Genomic DNA, 26297 nt, shown 5'->3' with positions numbered 1-26297 from the left:
GACCTTCTACGTCACGTCAGCTCTCATTTTTCCTCAATAAAAAAAGAGATTCGCATTTCATTCATTAGGCCAAGATCCCACGCAATAAATTTCCCGCTCACATGAGTAAATCCCTCGTGTTCTCAGAATTCTGCAATGGGACACTGTGAAATGCATGAATCTGTCCCATGATACTTGCAAGGAGTCATTTACCAGGCAAGGTGGGAAGAGATTCACACCTAGCCAGTTTGTTTGACCGCAAAGAATGCTGTTGTCTCAAATTTCTAAAAAAAAAATTCTGATGTAACTCTCCCCATTTTGTGTGAACATAACAATTTAGTCAGCTTGAAACTTGAGAAATACACTGTCATTTATTTATGTCTGCCCCATGTCTTTGATCTATAAACATGGAGTTTCAGTTCCACTGATCTTATTTGAAAGTGAAAACTTGAACACACACTACATTTTGTTCATTAAATCTGAATTGTGTAATTTCTCATTGCTAAAATACTTTCTCCTATCATTGTATGAAATGCTTAGACAAATATTTTAATATTTTAATAAATATTTTTATAATATATATTTTTATTTATAAATTTTTTTTATTTTATTATTGTATATCATTGGGTATGTACATTCGAGTACTCTATTTAAAAAAAATCCTCTATTGCAATTTGCCCATGTCAAGTAACCGGCAAAACACCGGAAGTGGCTCATTCCAAGGTTGATAATCCATGAATTCTTACACCATTTTCTAAGGCTGCACGATTTATTAAAACCATTTTAAAACCATACTATAGCATAGTGCTATTGTGAATACGCAAAGACTGCGAATCAGTTAAATAAATATATGCTTTACGTGTTTAATATATATATGTACATGCCCTTTAATTATTTACGTGCGTTTCAGAGCGGCTCCGTTCACATGTAGCTCCACACGAAGTCACAAACTGTTTTCATTTACTAAGTTAATGTTAAACGAACCCAAAGAGTTGTGAGAAAATAGGATGTTTGTCAGATCCGGATCATGTGCGTCATGTCTTTAAAGTGACAGCAGCCTATTAAACCTACTGCTGTCTGTTTAATGTTAAGACGATGAGAAAATCACTCGCTTCTCTTGACTAAATAACGTTTGTAGCTTTAATAAGGATTATTCTATATTTAATTTAGAATTTATGCAGTGAATACTGAAGTGTTTGATAACTTGATTCAATTTCTGTTCCTACCTGTTGGACCTACCTGAAAATCTTAAAGGGGTGGTATAATGCCCCTTTCACAAGATGTAAAATAAGTCTTTGATGTCCCCAGAGTGTGTATGTGAAGTTTCAGCTCAAAATACCCTGCTGATATTATTTTATAGCTTGTTAATATTGTCACTTTTTGAGGGTGAGCAAAAACAGTTTTTCTGCACTGTAAAAAAAATTCTAACCTCCCCAACTCAAAATATTCTAGTGACTGCTCACATCTAAATTTTTCAATTGGCCCAAGTGAAATTCTGTAAATTTAATTTGATCAATTGTTGCAATAGTCTGTTAACATTGGCTCAATGAGAAATAATACGTTGAACCAATTGAAAAAAAAATACGTTTACCAAACCATGTTATTGGCCCAATTATATATTTTAAATTGTAGTAGCATTCTTTTTTTTTTTTTTTTTTTACCTAAACTAAAAATGTATATTGGTACATTTATATTAGTAAAACAACTTTACTGTATTATTCCCCTTTGCCCTCCAAAAAAAAGAAGGAAATAACATCATTATATATTAAACACTCAAGCCATTCTGCCAGTTTATTTAATAATATAATAGTTTATTTAATACATTTTATTAAATCAACAGTATTGTGAAAATACCTTAAAATGGTAAATACATTGACATTTTCTGCACAGTAGACCTTAAAAGTCATGCATTTAAATTCAGGATTCTGATAAGATACACACTGCTGATGAATTGCACCTTACATAAACAAAATCACAATTAGGCCTATTTGAAAAACATAAATTATCTGCAAAAACATCAAAAAATACTATAAAATGTACTCACCCAGTGTTAAGAGAAATTTCACTGAAATTTTTAGTATTTAGGTACTTTGAGAAACTGCAGCTTAACAATTTAAACATTAAACGTCTACAAATATTTGCTAAAGTGCAAAAACGTCAAAAACACCATAAAATGCAAGTAACTGGAGAGGGTTACTTTAAATGTCCAGTGTATCTTCACTTGAATTTTTGTATTCTCACAAGAGGTATTTTGAGCTCATGAAACTGCATCTTAACAATTTATAAACATTAAACATCTAAAACATTTACAAATATTTTGTTAGACTGCAAAAGTCACAAAAAAAAAGGAAAAACGGAAAGTACCTCAGGGTGACTTCACTCAGTGTTTAGTGTAGTGTAATTTCATCTGAATTTTAGTATTCTCATGATTAAATTGAGAGATGTCCTTAAAATCACAGATGTCGCAAGAAAATGTGGCATTCTCCTTAATGCCAGTCTTTGGATGTACCCCCAAATACAAACGCATTCTGGGTGTAAACTGGGAAAGGAAGTTGGATTAACTGACCAATGGCAAGTTCTGTAGTGCTTGAAAAGGATGTCTTGGTGATGTGATGAAAACTTGCAGAAGCGGCACTGCATGGACTTCTTATGCTGAAAACCTGCAAAAAAGCCTCCTTGCATCAAATAGCTGACGACAAGTGACAGAACAGAAGTTTTTTACATAACACTGCCAAATTTGATTAATTTATGTCTTTAAATCACATGCAGCAATATTTTTTAACCTTAAAACATCTTAATGAATTTTAAATTCATGAGGATGTCTAGTGGCGGATCCTGGCAGTAACACTCTGGGCAGCAAATGAATTGGAAGTCTTGCATATTCACGTAAAATAGCTTACTTCTGCATTGATAATAAGGTGGATACATTAGTAGATTACAGCAAACAAATTTGGTCCTTGTTCATTACATACATTAAATTAGTCAATTAATTAATAATGTCAATGTAATATCATCAAATAATACTAAGTTTTGAAGTAACACTAGCATTAACCCATAACACCACTTTTATTTTATTGATATTCTTATTGTATTTGGCCTGAAATAACATTTATTCAATAAATGAAAAATGTTTTGAAATGTTTTCGGTTTATAGTTGTAAAATATACTGTGTCCTAAAGTAAAACATTCGGAGAATCGTTCTAATTCGTTTAGCGAATGCTTATCGGGCGCGGTAATGGACACCCATGTTTTTCAGTTTTATGTTGAAATTGAGACCTGCACTCAAGTTAACGTACACAAGACTTAATAAATACAGAGTTCATATCTAATATAATGATCATAATCAACCACCCCTTTAAAGCACTGTTTACATGGGTCAAAAACAACACATTTTTGCAGGGCAGGTAAAAATATGAACCGTCCTGCCTAGGAATAAAAACTTAGTGTTGAACCCTGATGTATTAAAGGCACAGCTAAATGTGACAGTTTTACAACCTATTATTACAATGAGTTTATGTGAAGTTTGTTTGAAGTTCACCATACATTAAATGTTAGCTTTTTTTAAAGGCTATAATTAAATGTTAAAATTGATAGCTTTCTATTATACTGTTATGTTGAATGGTTATAATTAATGGCTAAAACTGACGGGGGAGGAAAAAAATCCATGTAATGGGGACATCAGTATCAGTTCTGGTATCAGTGATACTAGCCTTCATTCTTAGTGCATAGTATTTGAAATATGCTGTCTTTATGTTGGTTCTGCATTATTTGTGAGAATAAATGTGAAAGTATTACAACAAAAAAATAGATAATGTTAGGTGTGATTAATTATTTAACTTTTTTTAATCTCTTGACAGCACTAATATGTATATGTATGTATGGTATGTGTGTGTTTATTGTGCAAAATGTGCAGTATATGTTGTAAGTCTTTCAAGGAAGGATTTGTTTCATTTATTATCCTCATGAAACTTGTCAATGCAGTGTGGAAATGAAGCCTCTGCAACTATCAAATGTTGCATGATTTTGAATTGGATTACTACATAGCTTTGTATTACCTACACCACAGGTGAAAGTTTGATCTAATTGTTATCTATTGTTGCGTCTTAAAAGGATCTGACGTAAATGATTGTGAACATTCATTATAGTAGCAAGCACGTGATCATGAAACAAGGGAATTTTTTTGGCTTGTCAGAGGAATGAAGGAAGGAAATAATTAAATCTGGATATTCACTGTGTGAACCATTTCCCAGGCGTGGTGAAGATAGGAGTGTGATATTAGATTGACACTGTTTGCTTGCAAGAAGCAACTCCCTGTGACGTTGAAAGGTGTGCATAATCACCGCTTTAGGCTTCACCTGAATGTGTCAAGGCAAGTTTTTTTTCTTTTTTTTTTTTTCTCGTGTGTCTATTTGCCTTCATGTTGGGTCATCGCTACTCAATTGGTTTCCGGTTTAAGATACAGACTAATTCGTTTAAGGAAATTAACATTTGAAATAGCAATAATGGAAATGCAACGCCATTTCATAACTGAAACTGTACCTCAATACAGCATTTGACTAACTGATACTAGGGGTGGGTGATATGACCAAAATCCTATTTCACAGTATGAATAACTGTTATTTGTGTTATTTGTGTTATTTTACTGTTAAAAACAATATATATCATGATAGTTATTATTTGTTTTATTTTAGTTATTAAAAATAAGAGTAATAGGACAAATACAATAAAGCAAAGATATATACGTATGTGTGTATATATATATATATATATATATATATATATATATATATATATATATATATATATATATATATATATATTACAGTACCAGTCAAAAGTTTGGAAACACTACTATTTTTAATGCTTTTGAAAGAAGTCTCTTATGCTCATCAAGCCTGCATTTAAAAACAAAAACAAACAAAAAAAAACAGTAATATTATGAAATATTATTACAATTTAAAATAATGGTTCTCTTTTTTTAATATATTTTAAAATGTAATTTATTTTTGTGATGCAAAGCTGAATTTTCATCAGCAAGTACTCCAGTCTTTGGTGTCTTATGGTCCTTCAGAAATCATTCTAATATGCTGATTTGATACTCAGTTATTATCAATGATGGAAACAGTTGTGCTGTTTAATATGTTTTGTTGGAATACTTTTTTCAGGATTCATTGATGAGTAAAACGTTAACAGCATTTATTCATAAAAACAGCATTTATTCAAAATAAAAACATTTCTAACAATATAAATCGTTACCATCACCTTTTATCAATTTAACGCATCCTTGTTGAATTAAAGTACTAATTTATTAAAAAAAAAAAAGTTATTGTTCCCAAACTTTTGAACAGTAGTGTATATTGTTACAAAAGATTTCTATTCTAAATAAATGCAGTACTTTTTAACTTTTTATTCATCAAATAATCCTGAAAAAAGTATCTCAGGTTATAAAAAAATATTAAGCAGCACAACTGTTTCCAACATTGATCATAAATCAGCATATTAGAATGATTTCTGAAGGATCATAAGACACCAAAGACTGGAGTACTTGCTGATGAAAATTCAGCTTTGCATCACAAAAATAAATTACATTTTAAAGTATATTAAAAAAGAGAACCATTATTTTAAATTGTAATAATATTTCATAATATTACTGTTTTTTTTTGTTTTTGTTTTTTTTAACTGCAGGCTTGATGAGCATAAGAGACTTCTTTCAAAAACATTAAAAATAGTAGTGTTTCCAAACTTTTGACTGGTACTGTATATATGTGTATATATATGTATGTATGTATGTATATATGTGTGTAATATATATATATATATATATATATATATATATATATATATATATATATATATATATATATATATATATATATATATATATATATATATATATATATATATATATATATATATATATATATATATATATATATATATATAAATATACATATATACACATACAACAAAATCATCCTCTCTGTTTGAAGACCTCATTTAGTATTGTTTTGCGAATTTATCCGCATCGGACTCAGTGTGCAAAGTTTCTGTGCGTGATGAATTTTTAGGATGACAAATACGTAAAAATGCATATGAAAATTTGGGGCTCAGTGTGCAAGGACCTTAAGATGCTTCACGTCTTATTGCCTGTATCCACTTTTGTGTCCTTAAACGCTACTTTTTTGGGGGTCGACAGCTTATAAAAACTTAGTTCTGTGTTTTTTAGCTTGTTTTTCTGTACACCCTGTCACATAGCAGCTTTCGGACATTTTGTTTTTTGTTAAAAGTCAGAAATTACAAGGAGGCAGCTTCACGCAATACAAAGTCAATGGAGATGGTTGGATTGTCCGATGAGAGTGGTTTTCAGATTATGACGCTTGTCGCTCTGTCTCTATACTCGCAAAATTATGAAAAATTTTGCGATTTTAAAAAGTGTTAATTGTCAATGTTTTTATCGCACTACATGCTTTTTACAATAAAATTAAAATTGACAGTCATAATCCAAATATTTTTTGTTAGGTTTGTTGTGAAGTATCTCTTTATGTTGAAGGTTTTGTTGTTGTTGTTGTTTTTTTAAATGGAAATGTATTTTTATGGAATCAGGATTGTCCAAAGATGTGGAGAGACCAGAAGAGGAATTTATCCGTGTTCTCTTTTCCATTGTGTTGGTGTCTGGTATATTCCTCTGTGTCGCCCCTTTCATTGTTTTGTTTTGATCTATTGTTCTGCTTCTCCGTAATTTGTATCATTTGGCTGCATGTGATATTCCAGACTTCACCATAATGTCAGGGCATTTTGAAATATTAATTGAACTGTTGAATGGTTTGTGTGCCATGAGTGTTTGTTGACTTGGCAGTTAGCCTACTCTGTGGTTTTCACCACTTTGTTCATAGATGTACTCTATGCTGTCTTTCACTGTCACGTTTTCTTGTGTACTTAAAGATTTTTCACCTGTGAAGAAAAATGCAAAGGGAACTGGAACAATGCCAAGCCAGGAATAAAATAAATGGAGGTTAAAAATCAAAACAATTTTTTTATTTTTTATTTATAGCACAGAATGGTTAAGTATGCAACATAACAGGTTGCATTGTTTGCCTTGTTTTCACCAGACAGCTCTTGCAATACTGGAATTGTGCTTCTGCGTCATTTTTCATGTTGACTTTGTAGGTTTCGTCATTGTACGTCACAAAGGTGATTAATGTAAAGGGTGAAGTGATGAAATGATAGAGATTTTCATTCAGATTTGTTCTTTGTAAACATGAGTAATGTCAGAGAGTTTGTCTATATAGAACTTGTTGCAGTTAGTTGATGCAAAATGTCTTTTTGTTTACTTTAAAGCATATTCGGCTTTATTCGGCAGAATCTAAAATTAATAAGAATGTATTCTTCGTCCTTTTTGTCTATCCATTCGCTTCACTTCATGTCCAGAATAAGCCATAGTACAGACCAGACTCCCAAAAATTGGTTTCCCCACTAGTGTTCAAAAGTTTGTTTTCAATAAGCTTGTTTAAAAAAGATATGAATAAATTCATTAATACTTTTATTCATGTGAGGGTTGCATTAAATTGATCAAATTGACAGTAAAGACTTTTATATTAAAAAAAATCTATTTAAAGGGTCATGAAACCCTAAAACATTTTCTTTAGATATTAACAGAAATGTACAGGTTTCACGTCATTGAAAACAACAATAGCACTTGTTAATTATTAAGGGTAAAAGATTTATTAAGGAATTAAAGTTTATTTGTTTTTTTAGCTATTTTGTTCTTCCAGTTTAAAAAGCAGTTGAACCAGCTTCATGAAAAGTGAGGTTAATTTGGAGTTGTGATTGACTGCCGTGGCTGGAGAGTATGCTTTTACGACATCAGTTTCTTTGTATTATTCATGAGAATAGACCAAGTCCAATCACTGCGCTGTAATACGCATGAGATTGCATTACAGCGCATAATTCAAATGTGACAAGACCTGTTCGGTGGTGTTTGATCACCTCTGCACAAAAGTGTTGTTTGCATTTTCTCTGTGATGAGATCAGAACTCTAGTTTGACTTCCTACACACACAAAATATGCCTGTAACTATTTAATTTGTAAAAGCATGTGAATTGCGCATGAGCGGTTTCTGATCTCTGTGATAAGTTTAACAATACTGGCCACGCGTGTATGATCACAGTTCATATCCGGACCAGAGCAAGCATGTTTCAGGTTTTTACGGATATTTCACATACTCTTCTGCTCCAAACATGAAATGCCACAGTGTATGCATACATATTTCATCATATCTTCAAATGAAATATATGTGCAGATTAGGACACTAATACAACGTCTGATCATGAAGGATTATTCTGATACACAGAAGACTATAATGTAGACCAAAAATTTAAAGAAGAATGGGCAAAAAAGCAACTGCCTTTATTCTTTATTTATTCGCTCATATTTTAATATTGATTTGTAGTAATGAGCAGGTCTGTGTTTTATTGGTGGTTTTCTCCCCTCTTCCCAGCCTCTACACTCCCACTTTTTCACAGCTTAGGTGTGAACAACCAGGCTAAATCAGGGGGTTTCATGAAACCTTAAAATAAATGCTGATCTTCGAACAAAAAATCCTGAAAAGAATCATCATGGTTTTCATAAAAATATTAAGCAGCACTAGGGCTGAATGATACATCGAATTTTCATCGTCATCGCGATATGAACTCGCACGATGAACACATCGCAACAGACAGCCTGACACGATGAATAATGCCTGGTTCAGATTACAAGATTTTTGTGTCTGTTACGATAGTCACGGTGTCAGATTACACTATTTTGACTCCTAAAATCTTGTCGTGTCGTGGACAGTGTCAGACTACACGTTGTTTTCCGACCAGTCATCGCGTGCCGTCACACGCACACATTCACTCGCACTCACGCACGCACGCACGCACACACACACGTCTGGTTCACTATCTTTGTGGGGACTCTCCATAGACGTAATGGTTTTTATACCGTACAAACTGTACATTCTATCCCCTTACACTGCCCCTGCCCCTAAACCTGCCCATCACAGGAAACATTCTGCATTTTTACTTTCTCAAAACAACTCATCCTGTGTGATTTATAAGCCTTTTGAAAAGTGGGGACCGCTGGCTGGTCCCCACAATGTAGGTGATCTCAGGTTTTACTATTCTTATGGGGACATTTGGTCCCCACAATGTAATATAAACAAGGGCACACACACACACACACACACACTCACTCACTCACTCACTCACTCACTCACTCACACACTCACTGTCCCTCGCTCACTCACTCACTTGCGCTCACTCACTCACTCTCACACACACACACACACACGCTCACTCGCAAACGAATAAACGTTTGACCTAACACGCAAAGAACCTATTAAAGCAGACATGGGAACAGTATAGCTAACATTCACATTTGAATATTTATCGCAAGTCATATCGTCATCGCAATATTAAACAATGTTATCGCACATCGCAGCTTTTCCTCATATCGTGCAGCCCTAAGCAGCACAACTGTTTACAAGATTGATGATAATAAAAAGAAATTTTTCTTGAGCAGCAAATCAGCATATTAGAATGATTTCTAATTTTCTAGAGAATCATGTAACACTGAAGACTGGAGTAATGGCTGCAAATGTATTAAAATAGAAAGTGGCTATTTTAGTACAGAACACCTTTATAACTTGCTCAAAGAGGTGTAACTGAAAGTTTTTTTTTTTTTTTTTATCTGCTGAAGGTTGGGTTACACTGTTTGTTTGTTTTTTTGAGCAATCTGGTTCCTGTTATAAGGAAAACAATGCAGTGACTTCAGTTAACGATTAACATGTCCTCCACTGTTCTCTGCAAGGGTATGATTTCATGATGGTCTAATCTTGTCTGCAGGCATGAAGTAATACATTGAGATATTTGCCCGGAATAACACAAATGAGTGAACAAAAAATATTTTAAGGTGCAATCAATTGGGACAGCGCTGCACTTTGCTTTTCTAGATGTTTTATCACATTATTTTGACATGTATGAACAAGTGTTGTCTCTTTCCTTTTGTTAGTACTACATTTTGCAGTGGCTTAACTTGTTAATTTTATTCAATTGTATATGGTAGAAAATTAGACTATTAGTCAATAAAAAAATTAACACTACTTTTTTTGTTCTACATTTTGATATTGATATGATTATATACCAAAATAATTATCAGGTCTAGCAAAGAAGGATTTAATCTTACAAAGCTATGAAATCCAGTGGTCAAATCACAGGTTTTTTTTTTTTTAACCCTCTGAGGTCGGCAAACGCGCCGGCGCGTTTTGCTGGATTTTCTCCACATTGTAGCACTATAAACTTAAATTACTCCGTCATTTATGGTCATACAGAAAAAAGAAATATAAAAAAAGAATCTGTGATATTTCTACTTTTGTATGTGTCCACTTACAATCAAATCAAAACATTGTGCTTTTGTAAAATAAAGAATATAAACAGGGTGTGCGTTCTGCCTCTCCGTCGCGGTGAACTTTTTTTTCTTGAGCACGTCTATAAACTAAAACAAAACTCAGCGAATACTTGTCACACATTTATGAGCCATACACCTTTATAAACATTTAAGTGTGTACTTTTAAATGATCGGGTTCAAAACGAAAACAAATATTTTCTGTTTAAGTAATTTGTATAAAACCAACAAGATGTCCAGCTTCTCAAACGCTTGCTCATTACAGTTAATTTGGCCACGCCCACTCGCGCAAAAGATATTCACATGCAAATCTCCACATGGAACGCGAACGCGCTCGTTACCTCAACAACAAAACACCAAAACACTTCACTTCACTTTTCGTCGAGTTTGAAAGACGCGCCCGAGCTTACATTGGATTTAGGCTACCTCAGAAGAAGAAGAACGCAATTTGAAGACAAGAAAGATTTAAGGTAAGAAATTCTTACATGTTTGTTATTGTTGCATAAATGTCACGTTGCAGTTGAACTGTTGCTAGATATATGGGGAATATTATAATATTTAGACCCGTGTTTACTGTTAGGCCTACTGTGTTTGTGGATATCTGGTCAAACGTAGATATGTATATGGTAACCATAATGTTTTATATTTGGGCGCGATCGCGTTTGAATGTATCAGATTTTGCAGCGCGATCGCGTTTGAATGTATCATTTGAAAATTTGAAAAGCAAAACACACCAAACGGCTTCATGTTTTTACTATTATCTCATTTCATATCATCATAACGAATGGAAACATTTGAAGTAACATGATAATCAATATATTTTTCTCTAGCTTGGTTGTTACTGAAATATTTGTATTATTATTTTACCCAGCACTGCGCATAGCCTATGCCTACAAGGCACAACAAACCTGGTGTTCATTTACTATATATTGTTGGAAACATTTGTGTGTGTGTGTGTGTGTGTATTTTGTGAACTTTAAAAAGCAATTTTAACCAGAAAAATCTAATATTTATTTCCAAAATCGTGCAGACCTTTCTCTTGATATCAGTATGTTCACTTTTTTTTCAGGGCCCAGATGAGTCCTGCCAACTTCAACATTCACATGAGTCTCTGGAACATGAACATGGTAAAGTGAAAATCAAACACCTTGGAAATTGAAGGTATGTACAATGTTTTTAGGAATGGCACAAAGGTCTCTGTATTTCAATAAGTGTTTTTTTGCCATTTGTTGTGTCTATTTGGATTATGTTGTGTAAATAAATCCAAACAATTTAAAAGCCATTCTTTTTTAAATCTCCTCATTTACAGTATTGTGCAAGGTTGCTCAGAATGATGGGCCCTGATAAGCTCCTAATAGGGCCATTAGGGAGGTTCTTTGTCTTTCTCAGGTGAGAAAAGCCTTACATATTAATGAGGTGATCCGCCCCTTCGCATAAGGCTTATTCACACAAAACACGTCGTAAAAATTTTAAATCAATATATTGTCTTCTCTGAATGAGCAGTCAGGGTGATTTTCACATAGTTTTGCAGCAAATATTCTAGGCTACGTCATACAATTTTCAAAAGTCTTGTGAAGAAATAATCAGTAGGGGTTTCATGGCCTTATTTCAGTGAGAATTTTTTTTTGTATTTTCACAAACCACGCATAAATGTCATTATCTCAAAACTACAAACTTTTACATACATGCTGTTGATATATTATTGTAGCAGAGTTTGTGCTGAATACAGTGTAATTAGACTTTAGCCATGAAAATGTCACAAGTAACAGAAATAACCAGAAATGTCAGAGCATGTCAGAACACCTCCAGGGCCCAGAAAACAGCTCAGACCTCAGAGGGTTAAAGAGGGCAAAAAAAAGGATGACAGTGTCTGTCGGCCATCATCGAAGACCATGTTTGACCCAGGAAAAACCCTGTAGGACGACATTTTGCAGTGGCTTAACTTGTAAGTGATTCTTGGAAAGGATTGTAGCTTGTCAGATGATACAGCTGTTAACCTCTGTTAACTACGATTTCTGGCCTGAATCTCCCTGAGGAACTTTCTGATTTAGCGCAACATTCATATATAGCCTGCTCACACTATGAAATATGACGTCAAGGACAAATCCATCACATGAAACGGGTTAGAAAGCATGCTGGTTTTGATGAGATAAACACACCTGGCTGGGGCCACATGCTCTCGTGGAGCGATGATGAAATTATTACGTTTATCCTTGGGCATGTGCTCACGTTTGGAAACATTCCAGCTAAAATTTTGGAGATGTCATTGTTCTCCTCATAATGCATTAACAAAATGTGGTGTTTATGTGTGTGTAGTGTTAATAAATTAATAACGTGGTTTAAAATGAGAGAAGTTAAACCACTGTTCAAAAGTTTGTAATTGTAAGATTTTTCTTTTTTGTAAAGTAATAGGCTACTTTTGTTTTGCAAGGATGCATTACATTGATCAAACATGACAGTAGACTTTTATAATGTTACAAAATATATTGGTTTAAAAAAATGCTGTTCTTTTGAACTTTGTATGATAATAAGAAATGTTTCTTGAGCACCAAATTCGTATATAAGAATGATTTCTAGAGGATATGTAACACTGAAGACTATAGTAATGATGCTGAAAATTCAGCTTTAAAATACATTTTAAAATGTATTAAAATAGAAAGTGGCTATTTTAAATTGTAATAATATTTCACAATATTTCTGTTATTACTATATTTCCGATCAATAAAGTGACTTTTCATAAACATTACAAAACTTTTGATCGGTTGTAGTTGGAATTGTAGGTTAATTACGTAAAGGCGGGCGTACACGGTGCGAGTTCGGACCAGGATCGGACACTCGGGAGGTCGTGAGATATTGCACACGTTGCGAGTCAGTTTAACTGATAATCGCGTCAATGCAGCTGGTACACGGCACGACTGTCCTGCACGAATTTTATCCCGAGCCGGCAGCAATCACGTGAGCTTTCGCGCTAAACACAGAGACCGTCAATGTTGCATGCAGGCAAAGCTTCAGATAGAAAAAATGACAGAAATGTGTGTGCAAATGATTTGTTGTAAAGCAGAGAACAGTAGCCATTCAACATAAAAACTAGAGAGAGAGAGAGAGAGAGAATTATTATTTTTATTTAATTATTTTTATTTAATATGATTATTATTATTATTTTCTGTAGTACAATGTTCAAAATAATTTTCTATGCTGTTTTGATGCTTTGGCAATACAATTGTATTTTTGTCATGCCAATAAAGCTTTATTGAATTGAACAGAATTGAATTGAGAGAAGTGTGTGTGTGTGTGTGTGTGTGGGTGTGTGAGAGTACACACGCTGTATGGTTGCTGCCACTGAGGTATAGCCCCACGTGGTTGTGTATAATTTGGTAATAGGGGACAGCTGGTGAAAATCGGGCCGACTCCCCGAATTTTTTAAACATGTTTAAAGATGATCGGGAGGTCGGGGAGGTGCTCATAACGTGCTCGGCTCGGCTCGTAATTCCTCTCACGCTGCGAGCCACGACCATGCGAGCATCACCGATTCCACTCGATTTCTCCCGAGTGAAAAAAATTATCTGCGAGCTCGTAAAAACAGCAAAAATCGCACCGTGTACGCCCGCCTTAAGCCTGTGTAATCTGCCAAGCTGCATTGTTGCAGCCTGTTTTCCTTAAGACTTTCTTCCTGTGTGAGTCTGATTTTAGTACAGAACACCTTTATAACTTGCTCAAAGAGGTGTGACTGAAAGTTTCATCATCTGCTGAAGGTTGGGTTACACCTTTTTTTTTTTTTTTTTTTAGAGCAATCTAGTTCCTGTTATAAGGAAAACAATGCAATGACTTCAGTCAACGATTATCATGTCCTCCACTGTTCTCTGCAGGGATCAGATTTCATGATGGTCTAATTTTGTTTGCAGGCATGAAGTAATACATTGCAATGTTTGCCCAGAATAGCACAAAAGCTTGAAAAAAGAGTATTTTTAGGTACGATCAATTTATCTGCCTGATCAGATTGTAAGGTCCACGCACTGGTCCATGCACTGGCCATGGCTGAAGGGTTCCTGCGTGTTACTGTCTTTCTTTTTATGCAAACCAACAAGATTAAATTAAATGGATTTCCTTATGTATAACCTCTTTTATTTAATCAGGAAATTATGCATTTTTTTTCCAATAATGTTTGATAATTAATATGTTTGAATAAATGTTTGATCATTCCTTTTAACTCTTTACTTTATATTTTACTCGTTCATTTGCAATCTGCAATCCGCATAGATCCTCGTGCCAGACGCAGTTAATGCGGGTCGCACAGTCACTAGTAATATGATTTGAGGGTTTATCACTTTTGACCAATAGGTGGCGCTGTTACAAATTTCATGTGGTGTGGTCAGAGTAAGGTGACAATGACATACAAAGTGTGGTGTCAATATGTCAAAGCATTGCAGAGATACGGCCTCATAATCGTTTTGGCATCATGCCTCATTTTTTGCTGCGGTATACAAAAACGGCTTCGTCTATCAACACGAAATTCTTAACTTTTTATTGTGTTCCTTAACTTTTTATCAGCACAGTCTGAAGATGTTCTGACTCCAATTTGGTGAAAATCGGATAAACGGTGGAGTTCAAAAAAGTGGGTTTTTAAAGAAAATCGAAATGGCGAACAGCAAGTTTGGCTGACTGTGACAAAATTGGTATCCATGTTCTCGGCATGGCCCAAGGAATATTGGGTCTATTGTTGAATCTATTGTTCATTAAAATAGGCTTATTTAATCAAAAGTTGAAACTTTTAGTACAATCAGGGTATGCTGCCGAAGACGCATACAGAGTTTCGTAACGATACGCCAAATCGTTTGTAAAATAAGGCATTTTACAACAAAAATGTACCCAAAATGGCTAAAATGGGAAAATTGGGAAACACTGAATCTAAATAGCCAGGTTTTGGGATGTTTTTTTTTTTTTTTTTTTTTTTTTTTTTTTTTTTTTGGGCCAAATTGTTCATAAAAATGTCAATTTTTCACATCACCTGACCACTTGGTGGCACTGTGCCGAAACAGTGCATGTGACTTCAGGTTATGGTTGTCATAACACACACCAAGTTTGGTCAAAATTCGTTAAAGCGTTGCGGAGATATAGTCTCACATCCGTTTTCGTGCTCTTCATTGAATTCGTTCACACGTTATTCGAGAACGGTTTGACGAATAAACTTGAATTCCATAACTTTTTTTTTATCTGCTATGTCTGAAGATTGTCTGGTTCAATTTGTGTAAAAATCGGAGCAACTGTCTAGGAGTTTGAAAAAGTAGGTGTAAAATTCCAAATTGTGGAAAAATTTTCATGTCGGAAAATAACGTTTAACATCTCATCCGAAGGATGGTGCTTGTTACAGGATAGTGTCCCAATCACTATACTGGGGCTTTAGGACCCACACAGACCACAGGGTGAGCACCTCCTGCTGGCCTCGCTAACACCTCTTCCAGCAGCAACCTGGTTTTCCCAGAAGGTCTCCCATCCAGGAACTAACCAGGCTCAACCCTGCTTGGTTTCAGTGGGCAACCAGTCTTGGGCTACAGGGTGATATGGGTGCTGGCCATGTCTCTACCTTGATTGAGACGTGTTTTTATGTGCGTTTTGAAGTGTCCTGTTTTTAGAAGAAGAGGAGGGGACAGAGAGGGAGAGAAAGGAAACGGATGTTGACCATCAATAGTGAGGTGTGACTATTGTCTACACCCAGTGGGGGGAACATTTCTTATTACCAATTTTAAAAACCATTGAGCTGCTTAATATTTTTGTGGAAACAAAATAGATACATTGTCCAGGATTCTTTTATAAATACAAAGTGCAAAAGAACAGCATTTATTGATACCGATATCTTTTGTAACATTGTCTTTAACTGTCACGTTTGGTCAGTTTAATGCATCCTTAGTATCACTTTCTTAACAAAAAAAGTAAAAGAATATTACCAGTAATCTGAACAGTAGTTTAGCTTCTCTCATTTTTAACACTAAACGCGATACATTACATACACAATACATTTTGTTAATGCATTATGAGGAGAACAATGACAGCTCCAAAATTTTATCTGGAATGTTTCCAAACGTGAGCACATGCCCAAGGATAAACATAATAATTTCATCATCGCTCCATGAGGGCATTGTGGTTGATTTTTTTCCTAAACCTAACTAACTGGGGCGTCTCCAATCGACACCCAAGCGTCTACAGTCGACACTTAATAATACATTTACCTGTGGCGTCTCTAGTCGACACTTGATAACTCTGGCTCTGCGTCTACAGTCGACAACTGGCTTCAAGTTCCTTACCCTAACTTGCTGCGCAGCAATAATAAACAGACATACTTCAGCAAATGTCCATTAAATGCTTTAATCACGGCCAGGAGAGTTCTTGAGCAGTTTCTCAGAGAATCTCACCCAAATAGAAGAATACATCAGGTTTTATAGGATAAAGACAGACACAACAATAAGATCATCGTGACTAACTCATGACTTTAACATGTCACCTTCTATCAATATGATTGGTTCAATTGGTAAAAGCAACCCCCCACATGAGACAATGTAGACAGTATATTTTTTGATATTGTCACCGTCAGAATTTTCCATAACACAATAGGCAAAGAACAGATCGTTTTAGTACATTTTGTCCAAAGTGTTAGAATTAGGGCTGTCAAACGATTAATCGCGATTAATCACATCCAAAATAAAAGTTTGTTTTTACATAATATATGTGTGTGTACGGTGTATAATTATTTTCTATATATAAATACACACACATGCATGTATATATTTAAGAAATATTTGCATGTATATACTGTGTATATATATTTATATTATATATAATTTATATTATATATAAATATTTTATATATAAATAACACATTTTTCTTAAATATATATGCATGTGTGTGTATTTATATATAGAAAATAATTATAGTCCATACACACACATGTATTATGTAAACACAAACTTTTATTTTGGATGCGATTAATCGTTTGACAGCCCTAATTAGAATGTTAGGTCTAAAAGGGGAAGTAAGGTTTAGATGTTAGAAACATGGTTAGTTTAAAAGATAGTTTACTATCTTATCTATTTAAAATCCATCACAGCATGTGTCAAATGGCCTCATCCAGGTGTGTTTATCTCATCAAAACCAGCATGGTGTCGACAGGATGATACCTGACTTCTAACCTGTTTCACGTGATGGATTTGTCCTTGACGTCATATTTCATAGTGTGAGCAGGCTATATATGAATGTTGCGCTAAATCAGAAAGTTCCTCAGGGAGATTCAGGCCAGAAATTAACAGAGGGTAGCAGCTGTATCATCTGACAAACTACAATCCTTTCCAAGAATCACAAGTTTAGCCACTGCAAAATGTCATTCTAACAAAAGGAAACTTCTTGTTCATATGTGTCAAAATAATGCGATAAAATATCGAATAGTTCAAGTGGGTGGGGAACGGTACTTTTTTTTCTTTTTCTTTCAGAACCGTTACACCCCTAATTTTAACACAAATTCATTTTCTGTGTAAATATTGTTTTATTGGTATTGTGTTCATCTTGTAAGTGTAGTTTCCCTACAGTTGTTCAGGCTGCAGGATCGGCGAATTACTAAAGAAACGTTATCAGCAAGATGGTAGAAAATTTCTTTGTTGAAATTTACTTTGACGACTAGAAATTGTACATTTCTAGTCTATTACCTGCTACTTATACCAACGACGGTGTTGCTAAAGTGTGACGATATTGTATTGCAATAGGTAGCACATAATTTGTAATTGAAAGGGTTTAATGAAAATATCTGGTTGGTTACAATTAAAATAGTTTAAAAAAATAGATGTATGAGATGATAATAGCTTATACCATTAATCGTATCCAGCATATATGTACAGGGTGGGCCATTTATATGGATACACCGTAATAACATGGGAATGGTTGGTGATATTAAAGTCCTGTTTGTGGAATTCTAAATGGCCACCATGGTCACCACCCATCTTGAGGAGTTTGCCCCCTCACATATACTAATGTGCCACAAACAGGACTTTAATATCACCAACCATTCCCATGTTATTACGGTGTATCCATATAAATGGCCCACCCTGTAGAATGTTACCAGAGATAGAGAGAGAGAGGCTTTAGAAGAGAGAAAGAGTCAGTCTAGGAGGAGAGCCTCACGACTAGAGCTAGTGAAAGAGAGCCAAAGAGAAGGCCCCAAGAAAAGTTACGGTCTTCATCTATCACTTCCTTGACCATGTGACTCAAACCCAAATGTTAGACATTCAAACTGACCAATCAGAAGACCACAACTTGCCCCACCGTATTAAAGGTGTGCCAATTAGCAGACCCTCACTGAGCACACATCTTGGCCTACAGACCTTGATCACTATCAGCACATCTTTGCCTTTAGAAATTCCAAATGGCTTTTGGAAGGGGTTGAAACAGAAAAGCAAAAGTTTTTTCTTCATCCTTACAGTGAACATAAGAAACTACTTTCAAAAACATAAAGCAAATCTTATTGACCCTAATCTTTTGAGCAGTAGTGTACATGTGCAGTCATTTAACAAATTGCTATAAAACCCTTGTCATTTGAATTATAAACGTAAGTTTATCTTTTGTTATATTTTATTATCAGTTGAAAGTCTTCATGAATAACATTTTACTTCAGAAAAGTCCATTTTACTTCAGACATATTACAGAGTAAAACAGGATATTCAAAAAGTATGACTTGAACTTTGAACTAAGCATTTGTCTCCTATGTTTTGTTACTTAATTGTATTTTTTTTAATTGGGAATTTGCCATGTTACTGCTCTGCATCAAGTATTCCTTCACGGAAGAATGTTCTTCCTTTTTTTCCGTATAAACAGGAAAGTGAGCTAAGGTTTTTTGATTTCACATCTAAAAATAGCTCAGCTTGTCTGTTCTATTTTTAGGCACACTGCAATACTTGGTCTGCCTCAGGTTTGTTTACTTTGACATCACCTAAAAGGACATTCCAGGTCCTAGGCTTGATCATGTTAGTCATTTAAAGGTATACTTTAAGTGTAGATGATGTGGAATGCCCTATGTTTGACTAATTCTGTAATATAATGATCTTTAATCAATGTGCAACTTTTTCAAAAACTCCCACTCTCTAACTTTTGCCTGAACTGCTTTCTTTAAAATAGAGCAGGAATATCCAGAGAAATTACACTTGGAAATGGGATTACTGGAGGGCCAGCTGGTCAGGTGATATGACCGCTAAGGTCTGCTTGCTGCATTTTATGGACTGGAACTCAGTAATGTATTCAAGCTCAAGTTATGAATTCCCAGAGAAATTGAACATCCACATTGGATTATTGGAGAGCCAATAATAACTGAAAAATATTAAGGCATTTTTTAGAAATGTTATTAAGATTTGTATTATAATAAAAATTCTATAAACATAATAAAAAAAAAATATATATATGATTAACGTTTCTCCCCTAATTTTAACACACATTCATTTTCTTTGTAAATGTTCTTTTATTGGTATTGTTCATCTTGTAAGGGTAGTTTCCCTACAGTTGTTCAGGCTGTAGGATTGGCGAATTACTAAAGAAACGTTATCAGCAAGATGGTAGAAAACTGTACATTTCTAGTCTATTACCTGCTACTTATACCAACGACGGTGTTGCTAAAGTGTGACGATATTGTATTGCAATAGGTAGCACACAAATGTTAATACCAAATCAAAACTAGTTAGCACATAATTTGTAATTGAAAGGGTTAAATGACAATATCTGGTTGGTTACAATTAAAATAGTTAAAAAAATAGATGTATGAGATGATAACATACCATTAATCGTACAATAAAAATTCTATAAACATAATAAAAAAATATATTTTATTAACGTTTCTCATTTCTTTCTACTGAAGCACAGGGGAAATCTTCATGCTCTTCTGCAGGAAGTAAAAACAGTTAAGATTGAAAACTAGATATCGAGTTGCCAGAAAACAAGTGAATGTTTCTATATCATTGATATCATCTTCCTTTTCTGGTATGGTGTTTGAATGGCTGCCAACTAAAACTCAGGCATGTTACATTTGCTTCAATATTATCCATAGAATTGGTAAATTACATTGTAAGGTCAGTGGTTATTATTTAATTATTAAAAAACTCATAGGACCTGAGAGCACTAAATTTCCCGGAGGAAACTAAGTTGGCTAAAGACACCAATGATACTATTTTAATACTGTAATTACATAGAGCTAATCAATTGTTTTTGAATAACAGCTGACTAAATTACATCTCTAGGTTCGTTTTGTGGGAACAAGTGGGAAACTCTTGAATGTATTTTTGGTTACAAAGACTTTCATAAGACTGTCACATGAATCAATACAAATGAAGAGACATATAACACTTCTTATGGGAAGCTTTTTGGCAGCTCTAGCTTCCTGATGAATAGTTGGATAGCTACCAAAGTCAGTGAAGAGGATATAGTCTTCTGCCTTCATGTAAAATTACTTGACATGACTTGAATTGTCATGACAGTTTACTTTCATTTTACAATATATAATTAAATTCGGATATGTCTTTTATCAGTGTTGCAACTCCACCACTCTGTGAATACTTAATCATGGTGAAGTCTCCGTAACATATGCCATCTTATAATAACATTACTTAATATTGTTTACGTAATGGTATTAGTTTATAACGACAATTGACGTGCATATTTTTGGGGGTTTTCAATTGTTTTTCAGGAAATGAACAGATATTTTTTACAAGGAAGACTTATTCTTCTGTTGAGTCTCAGTGAGATGACAAATCTGTGCCAACTTTGACACAGTCAGTGACACAGTTTCTTTCTTTTACTGAGAATATGGAAATTCAACAGTGGTTTTCATTAATGGCTTGTTTCCACTGACCGGTACAGTACGGTACGGTACGCAATTATTTCTGTTTCCACTGTCAAAACTTTTTCGGTACCCTTCCGTTGGGGTACTTAGCACAGTGGTACGGTACTAAAGGGTGGAGCTAGACTCACTGCAGATTGCAGAACGTTGATTGGTATCAGAGTATCGTCACTTGCGCGTGCTACAAGGGGAATGACAACATTAGAAGCGCCATTTTTTTTTAATATACAGTTGAAATAATTCTGTTATTGTGTCACGAAATGTAGTTTTAAGAGTTTTTCAGGCGAGAATGTAGTTGTTTAAAGCTCAAATCTGTGATTTATTTATAAAGATTTATGAAAATTTGATCCAGGTTGTGAGATGCATTCCAGGCGATCACCGGGTGCTCAGCGCTCATGTACCCCGCCTGGAACAGCCTTTCCTCGGCTAGTCCTTCTGACGTTTGCCGCTGACTCTGACGTCTCTGTAGTGGTTAAACATGAAATATAATTCGTCTTGTGTAGATCTAACGGGAGATCTTTGGTCTCGTGAATCTATCATTTGTTCCCTGGCCAATCGTTTTGGCTGAGGGCTAAGTGAAATTTCATAACTTAATATTTATGCTTTATGCTTTATTTCTTATTGTATAGCTTCTCGTACTTTTTACTTATACTTTTATAATGGCTATTATTGATAAAACTGAAATTTAACAAAAAGAGACAGCTAGGGTTGAGTTTTGTCATTTTTTTAATTTTATTACAGTGAAGATGATCAGAGTACAAATGAACATATTGCCTGAACCATATTAATAAGTTTAATATTTGTACAATTTATTATAAATAGGCTAACGTTACATGCAGTGAATATAATCAAAACGCGTAGCCTGAACCACATTTGTGTGACTAATGTTTAAGATTTCTTTAAATGAAAACGAAAAGAGGCAGTGTGGTGTTTTAGAACATATTTCGTTTTATTGTTGCCTAAAATGTACATGCGTGATAAACGGAGTAGCAGAGGAGTTCCTTAGGAGTCATTCTCCTGAGTCGGACTTGGCAAGTTCGAACTTTGTGTACTTGGTATTGAGAAACGCCTAATGTCGGCGCTTGTCTTCTTGTGATAAACATGCCGAGAAGCAAGAACAAGATCTGCGGTATGTCATCCATTGTTGTTTGTCGCTTTCTTCTTTGCGTGAAATCGCTTCTTTCCGGCATAGGCTACACCACACCTATCAAGTAAGGGTAGTGTTGGCAGTGGAAACGCTAGCCGATTCATGTTTTACCGACCCCTACCTGTCAGTGGAAACGAGCCATAAGATAAATGTTTGTAGGTGCATTCTATCTAAATCCACATCTTCTGCTGTTCTTTTCAGAGGGCCATTGGAGCCACCAACAAAGAAGGAGATGGTCCCACTGGCCAAAAGGCCAGATGAATGGAAGGACCCCTGGCGCAGGTCTAAATCCCCTAGGAGAAGACCTGGTCTCATGGGCTCCCCTCCCCGTGGCCGCAGGCGACACAGACCCTCTGGATCTTCAGTTTCTCTTTCCAATTCATCTAGGTAAGATAATAGCTTTCTTGCTAGCTAAAGGTATAGTTTACCAATTGTTTTTTGTTAAATGTTCATTTACATTTACCCTCATGTCTTTCCAAACCAGTCTGACTTTCTTTCTCTTGGAACATAAAAAGATATTTAGATAGAAATTATTTTTGTCCATACAATCAAAGACACTCTTTTGGACCCCACTGAATTTCATTATATGTTCAAAATAATTTTTCGAAATATCTTCTTTTGTCATACAGATTTGGAATTAAATGAGAGCGAGTACATAAATGAATCTTCATTTTTGGGTGAACTACCCCTTTAAGTTGGTTTTTAAGGGATTGTGCTTTTATTTCTCCAATTTTCCAGGTCTTCATCCCGGTCCTCATCGTTCACGGGTTCTGGCTCTTCCCGGTCCCGATCTCGTTCACGGACTTCTTCAATGAGTTCCTACTCAAGTCACTCCTCTCAGCACAGCTCTTTCAGTGGAAGCCGCTCTAGGCAAGATATGATGATTGCTCATGCTGATTTAATGACTTTCTGAACATTAAGTATACCACAGTTATAAATGGCTGGGTTTTGCTGTGAATATTTGCTTTTATTAATCACTTTATTTTCCATTGTCTAGATCGCGATCCTTCTCTTCCTCACCCTCACCAACCCCCTCGGCACAAAGAAACACTAATAAAAACAAAGCTGAGCAGCCTCCTGTTGCAGTGAAAGGGTAAATGCACACACTCATGCTTTCAAAACCCATTTGGTATATAGACCTTATGTAGCCCCGCTTCTTTTCAGCGCTGCGCTTGTTGTCTTCTGTCTTCCGGTTTGTATTTCCACAGCGATCTTACATATTTGTTAAGACATCTGCTTTAAACAGATGCTCGTGGTAACTTTCGTTAACTCTACAATAAGTAAATCCACTTCACCAGCTAATTACTCCTCGACAGCGATCCCATAGAGATATACAGAGCTACCGCTAAAACAGAAGTTCAAAGACAATATTCTAAAGACGCTGCGTGCTTGTTTCTCTGGTGCATAAGGTCTATACACGTTCAAAAGTTTGGGGTTAGTAAGACTTTTCTTCTTTATGAAAGACATATTTTAGTCAGCAAGGATGCTTAGTGATGTGATTTTTCTGTATTTTCCTACCTTAAAATATGACCTGCGTGAATTGCGCATGTCTGAGAAAAAAATTTGTTTTGTGGGTGGTAATGGTTACTATAAACAATTGCTAAATAAACTGCAAAATGTTATGTTTTCTAATACATTTATTTCATGCACGGATTGCTTCTGAAGGGGCTGCCAGAGCTTAGCATAGCCAGGGTTCAAAGCGCCAAATGCGAGTAAAAATCGGCGTTGAAACGGTGTTACTCGCCAGTTAAATTTTGACAATGCATTGTTGTGAGAATGTGATATGGCTTAGTGCAATCATCAAATCGCTGTTGAAATTTTATAAATATTATCTTGCTCGCTGCATGTTTCAGGAGCATTCATTCAGTGGAGCATTCATTCATTTTCATTTTCGATTCACAGTAAATGCTGCTCTGCAAGTGCTGTGTGTTTGAGTCGCTTATAATTTGCATTTGTGAACGCAACATGTGCCAGACATCCTCCCAAATTTGTAATGAGAATCATTTATGAATCTGTTGTCAACAAAGAGAAGCCTTAAGGTCTCCCTGCGGTTTTCCGCCAAAATAATTTCTTTGCTATCAACCATTAAGCTTTTAAGACAACCTTAGTATTGTAATTTTACTGTTGTTCTGTAAAATAGAAAATAGGTTTTCCTTCTTTTTGTCTTTAGCTGATCACATGCCTGATTAAATTGAGATGCTTTTAAAAAACCCAAACTTTTGAACAGCTGTGTACTTCTAATCTATATAAACACAGCCAATTAAATCAATAACACTGAGGCTTAGCCTTTTGGCTGTTTCTAACTGTAGTTGTCAGAACAGAACCGCTTTGTTCACTCACTGCATGCACGTGAAAATGCATATTTTCATTCAGCCCCCCGTTGAAGCCTGGTGCACTGCCCCCTCCTCGCAGGGAGAAAGGACCTCCCAAAATGATGCCCAGTCCCTTGTTGCCTGAACAGCCGGGGAAACCACCCAAGCCAATCACAGAGCCAGGAAAGCCCCCCAACCCACGTCCAGCTGGAAGACCTCCTGGACCCAGAGAACCCAGAGAACCAAGAGAACCCCCCAACATGAGAGAAGGACGCAAGAAAGAACGTCAACAGCACAACCCACCTCGAAGGTACAGAACACGTTACGTTCGTTCTTCCACTAACATAAACTATCGCTCTTTGCAAAGGTGTTTTATGGCCATTTACAAGGATCGTCCACCCAAAAATGAAAATTCTATAATTATTTACTCGTTATGTTGTTCCAAACTAGAGTTCTCAAAAATATCAATATTTCAATATGTTACTGAAATATCTGAAACAGTTCTAATACTCATTTTCTGCAGTATCGATACACCGATACCAGTCTCCGACAGCGAATTGACAGACACCTGCCTCCTCTCACTCACTCGTCTTAATCATTCCGGTTAATTAGTGATTGTATTGCACATAATTTGACTAATTCCCACAGGTTTCGCACTCACACCTAAAATGCGTGCATCACTGATCTATATAAGTAGCGCTCTCATAAAGCCATCTCTCGCAAAAACCAAATTGACTTCTTTTTCGTGACTTCTTATTGCGCTTAAATGGTCAAATACATACAAAATTGTCAAAATGCCTATCTTTCCAAGAATTCAGGTAAATGCAGTCAGTTTTGGAACGTAAATAGTTGAGAAAAAACGCATGTTGTGTAACAGTATATTGGATCTGTGCATAAGCTCTTAAAGTGACAGCAGCCTAATATTCCTAGTGCTGTCTGTCAGGTTAATCAAAGAACAAAAGACAAAGAAAATCAATCTCTGATCTTGACTGAATAACTTTTGTAAGTTTAATTGTAAGCATTAATCTGTTCCATTTTTATAATTAAAACTCTCCAGAGTTATTTTACATTTTGATTAATTTCTGTAGTAATTCTTAGTGAATGCTACTGTTAGACCTACCTGAAAAAAACTTAAAGCCATGTTTTTTTAATTTGTCTCTTTATTCTAATGTATTTATTTGTGCTATTGTTTGCAATTTGTTTATTTGTCTTTACTTTATTACCGGCTGTTTTTTTTTTTGTAAATGGAGTTTAGCGATTCAAATAAAGCCTCCCTGTGCTGTAAGCTATTACAATAAAATTTCACAAATTATCAAAAAACTATGAGATAAATTACCTGTATGGCTGTATATATGGCAGTCTTCTCTGTGGTATCGATTATCAATATTTTTCAAAGTATTGTATCGAAGTTGGAAATTTCAGTATTTTAACAGTATTTTAACACTATTCCAAACCTTAACACGTTTATTTCTTTTGTTAAACACAAAAAGTGACACACATGAGGTGATGAGGACTGGGATTGTCAAGCTCCAAAATGCCAAAAAAAGCACAATA

At 35.1% G+C, this 26297-nt stretch overlaps 1 protein-coding gene across 6 annotated transcripts in view; it reads left to right on the top strand.

The window, feature by feature from the left end:
- The window catches only part of zc3h18 (zinc finger CCCH-type containing 18), a 44055-nt gene that overhangs the window by 12836 nt on the left and 4922 nt on the right, over nucleotides 1-26297 (top strand). For 3 of the 6 annotated variants that reach the window (XM_079873794.1, XM_079873793.1, XM_079873795.1), the window contains exons 10-13: nucleotides 22633-22818; nucleotides 23170-23301; nucleotides 23429-23524; nucleotides 24844-25053. In XM_079873794.1, coding sequence (XP_079729920.1) covers nucleotides 22633-22818; nucleotides 23170-23301; nucleotides 23429-23524; nucleotides 24844-25053 — 624 coding nt within the window. Of the gene's footprint in view, nucleotides 1-22632; nucleotides 22819-23169; nucleotides 23302-23428; nucleotides 23525-24804; nucleotides 25054-26297 lie in introns of all 6 variants that reach the window. The other 3 variants (XM_079873790.1, XM_079873791.1, XM_079873792.1) reach the window with 1 other exon arrangement.

Source organism: Squalius cephalus, assembly GCF_949319135.1.
Source record: "Squalius cephalus genome assembly, chromosome: 6".
Taxonomy (NCBI): Eukaryota; Metazoa; Chordata; class Actinopteri; order Cypriniformes; family Leuciscidae; genus Squalius; species Squalius cephalus.
The sequence above is the reverse complement of the archived record's forward strand: the minus strand, read 5'-3'. Positions and strand labels throughout refer to the sequence as shown.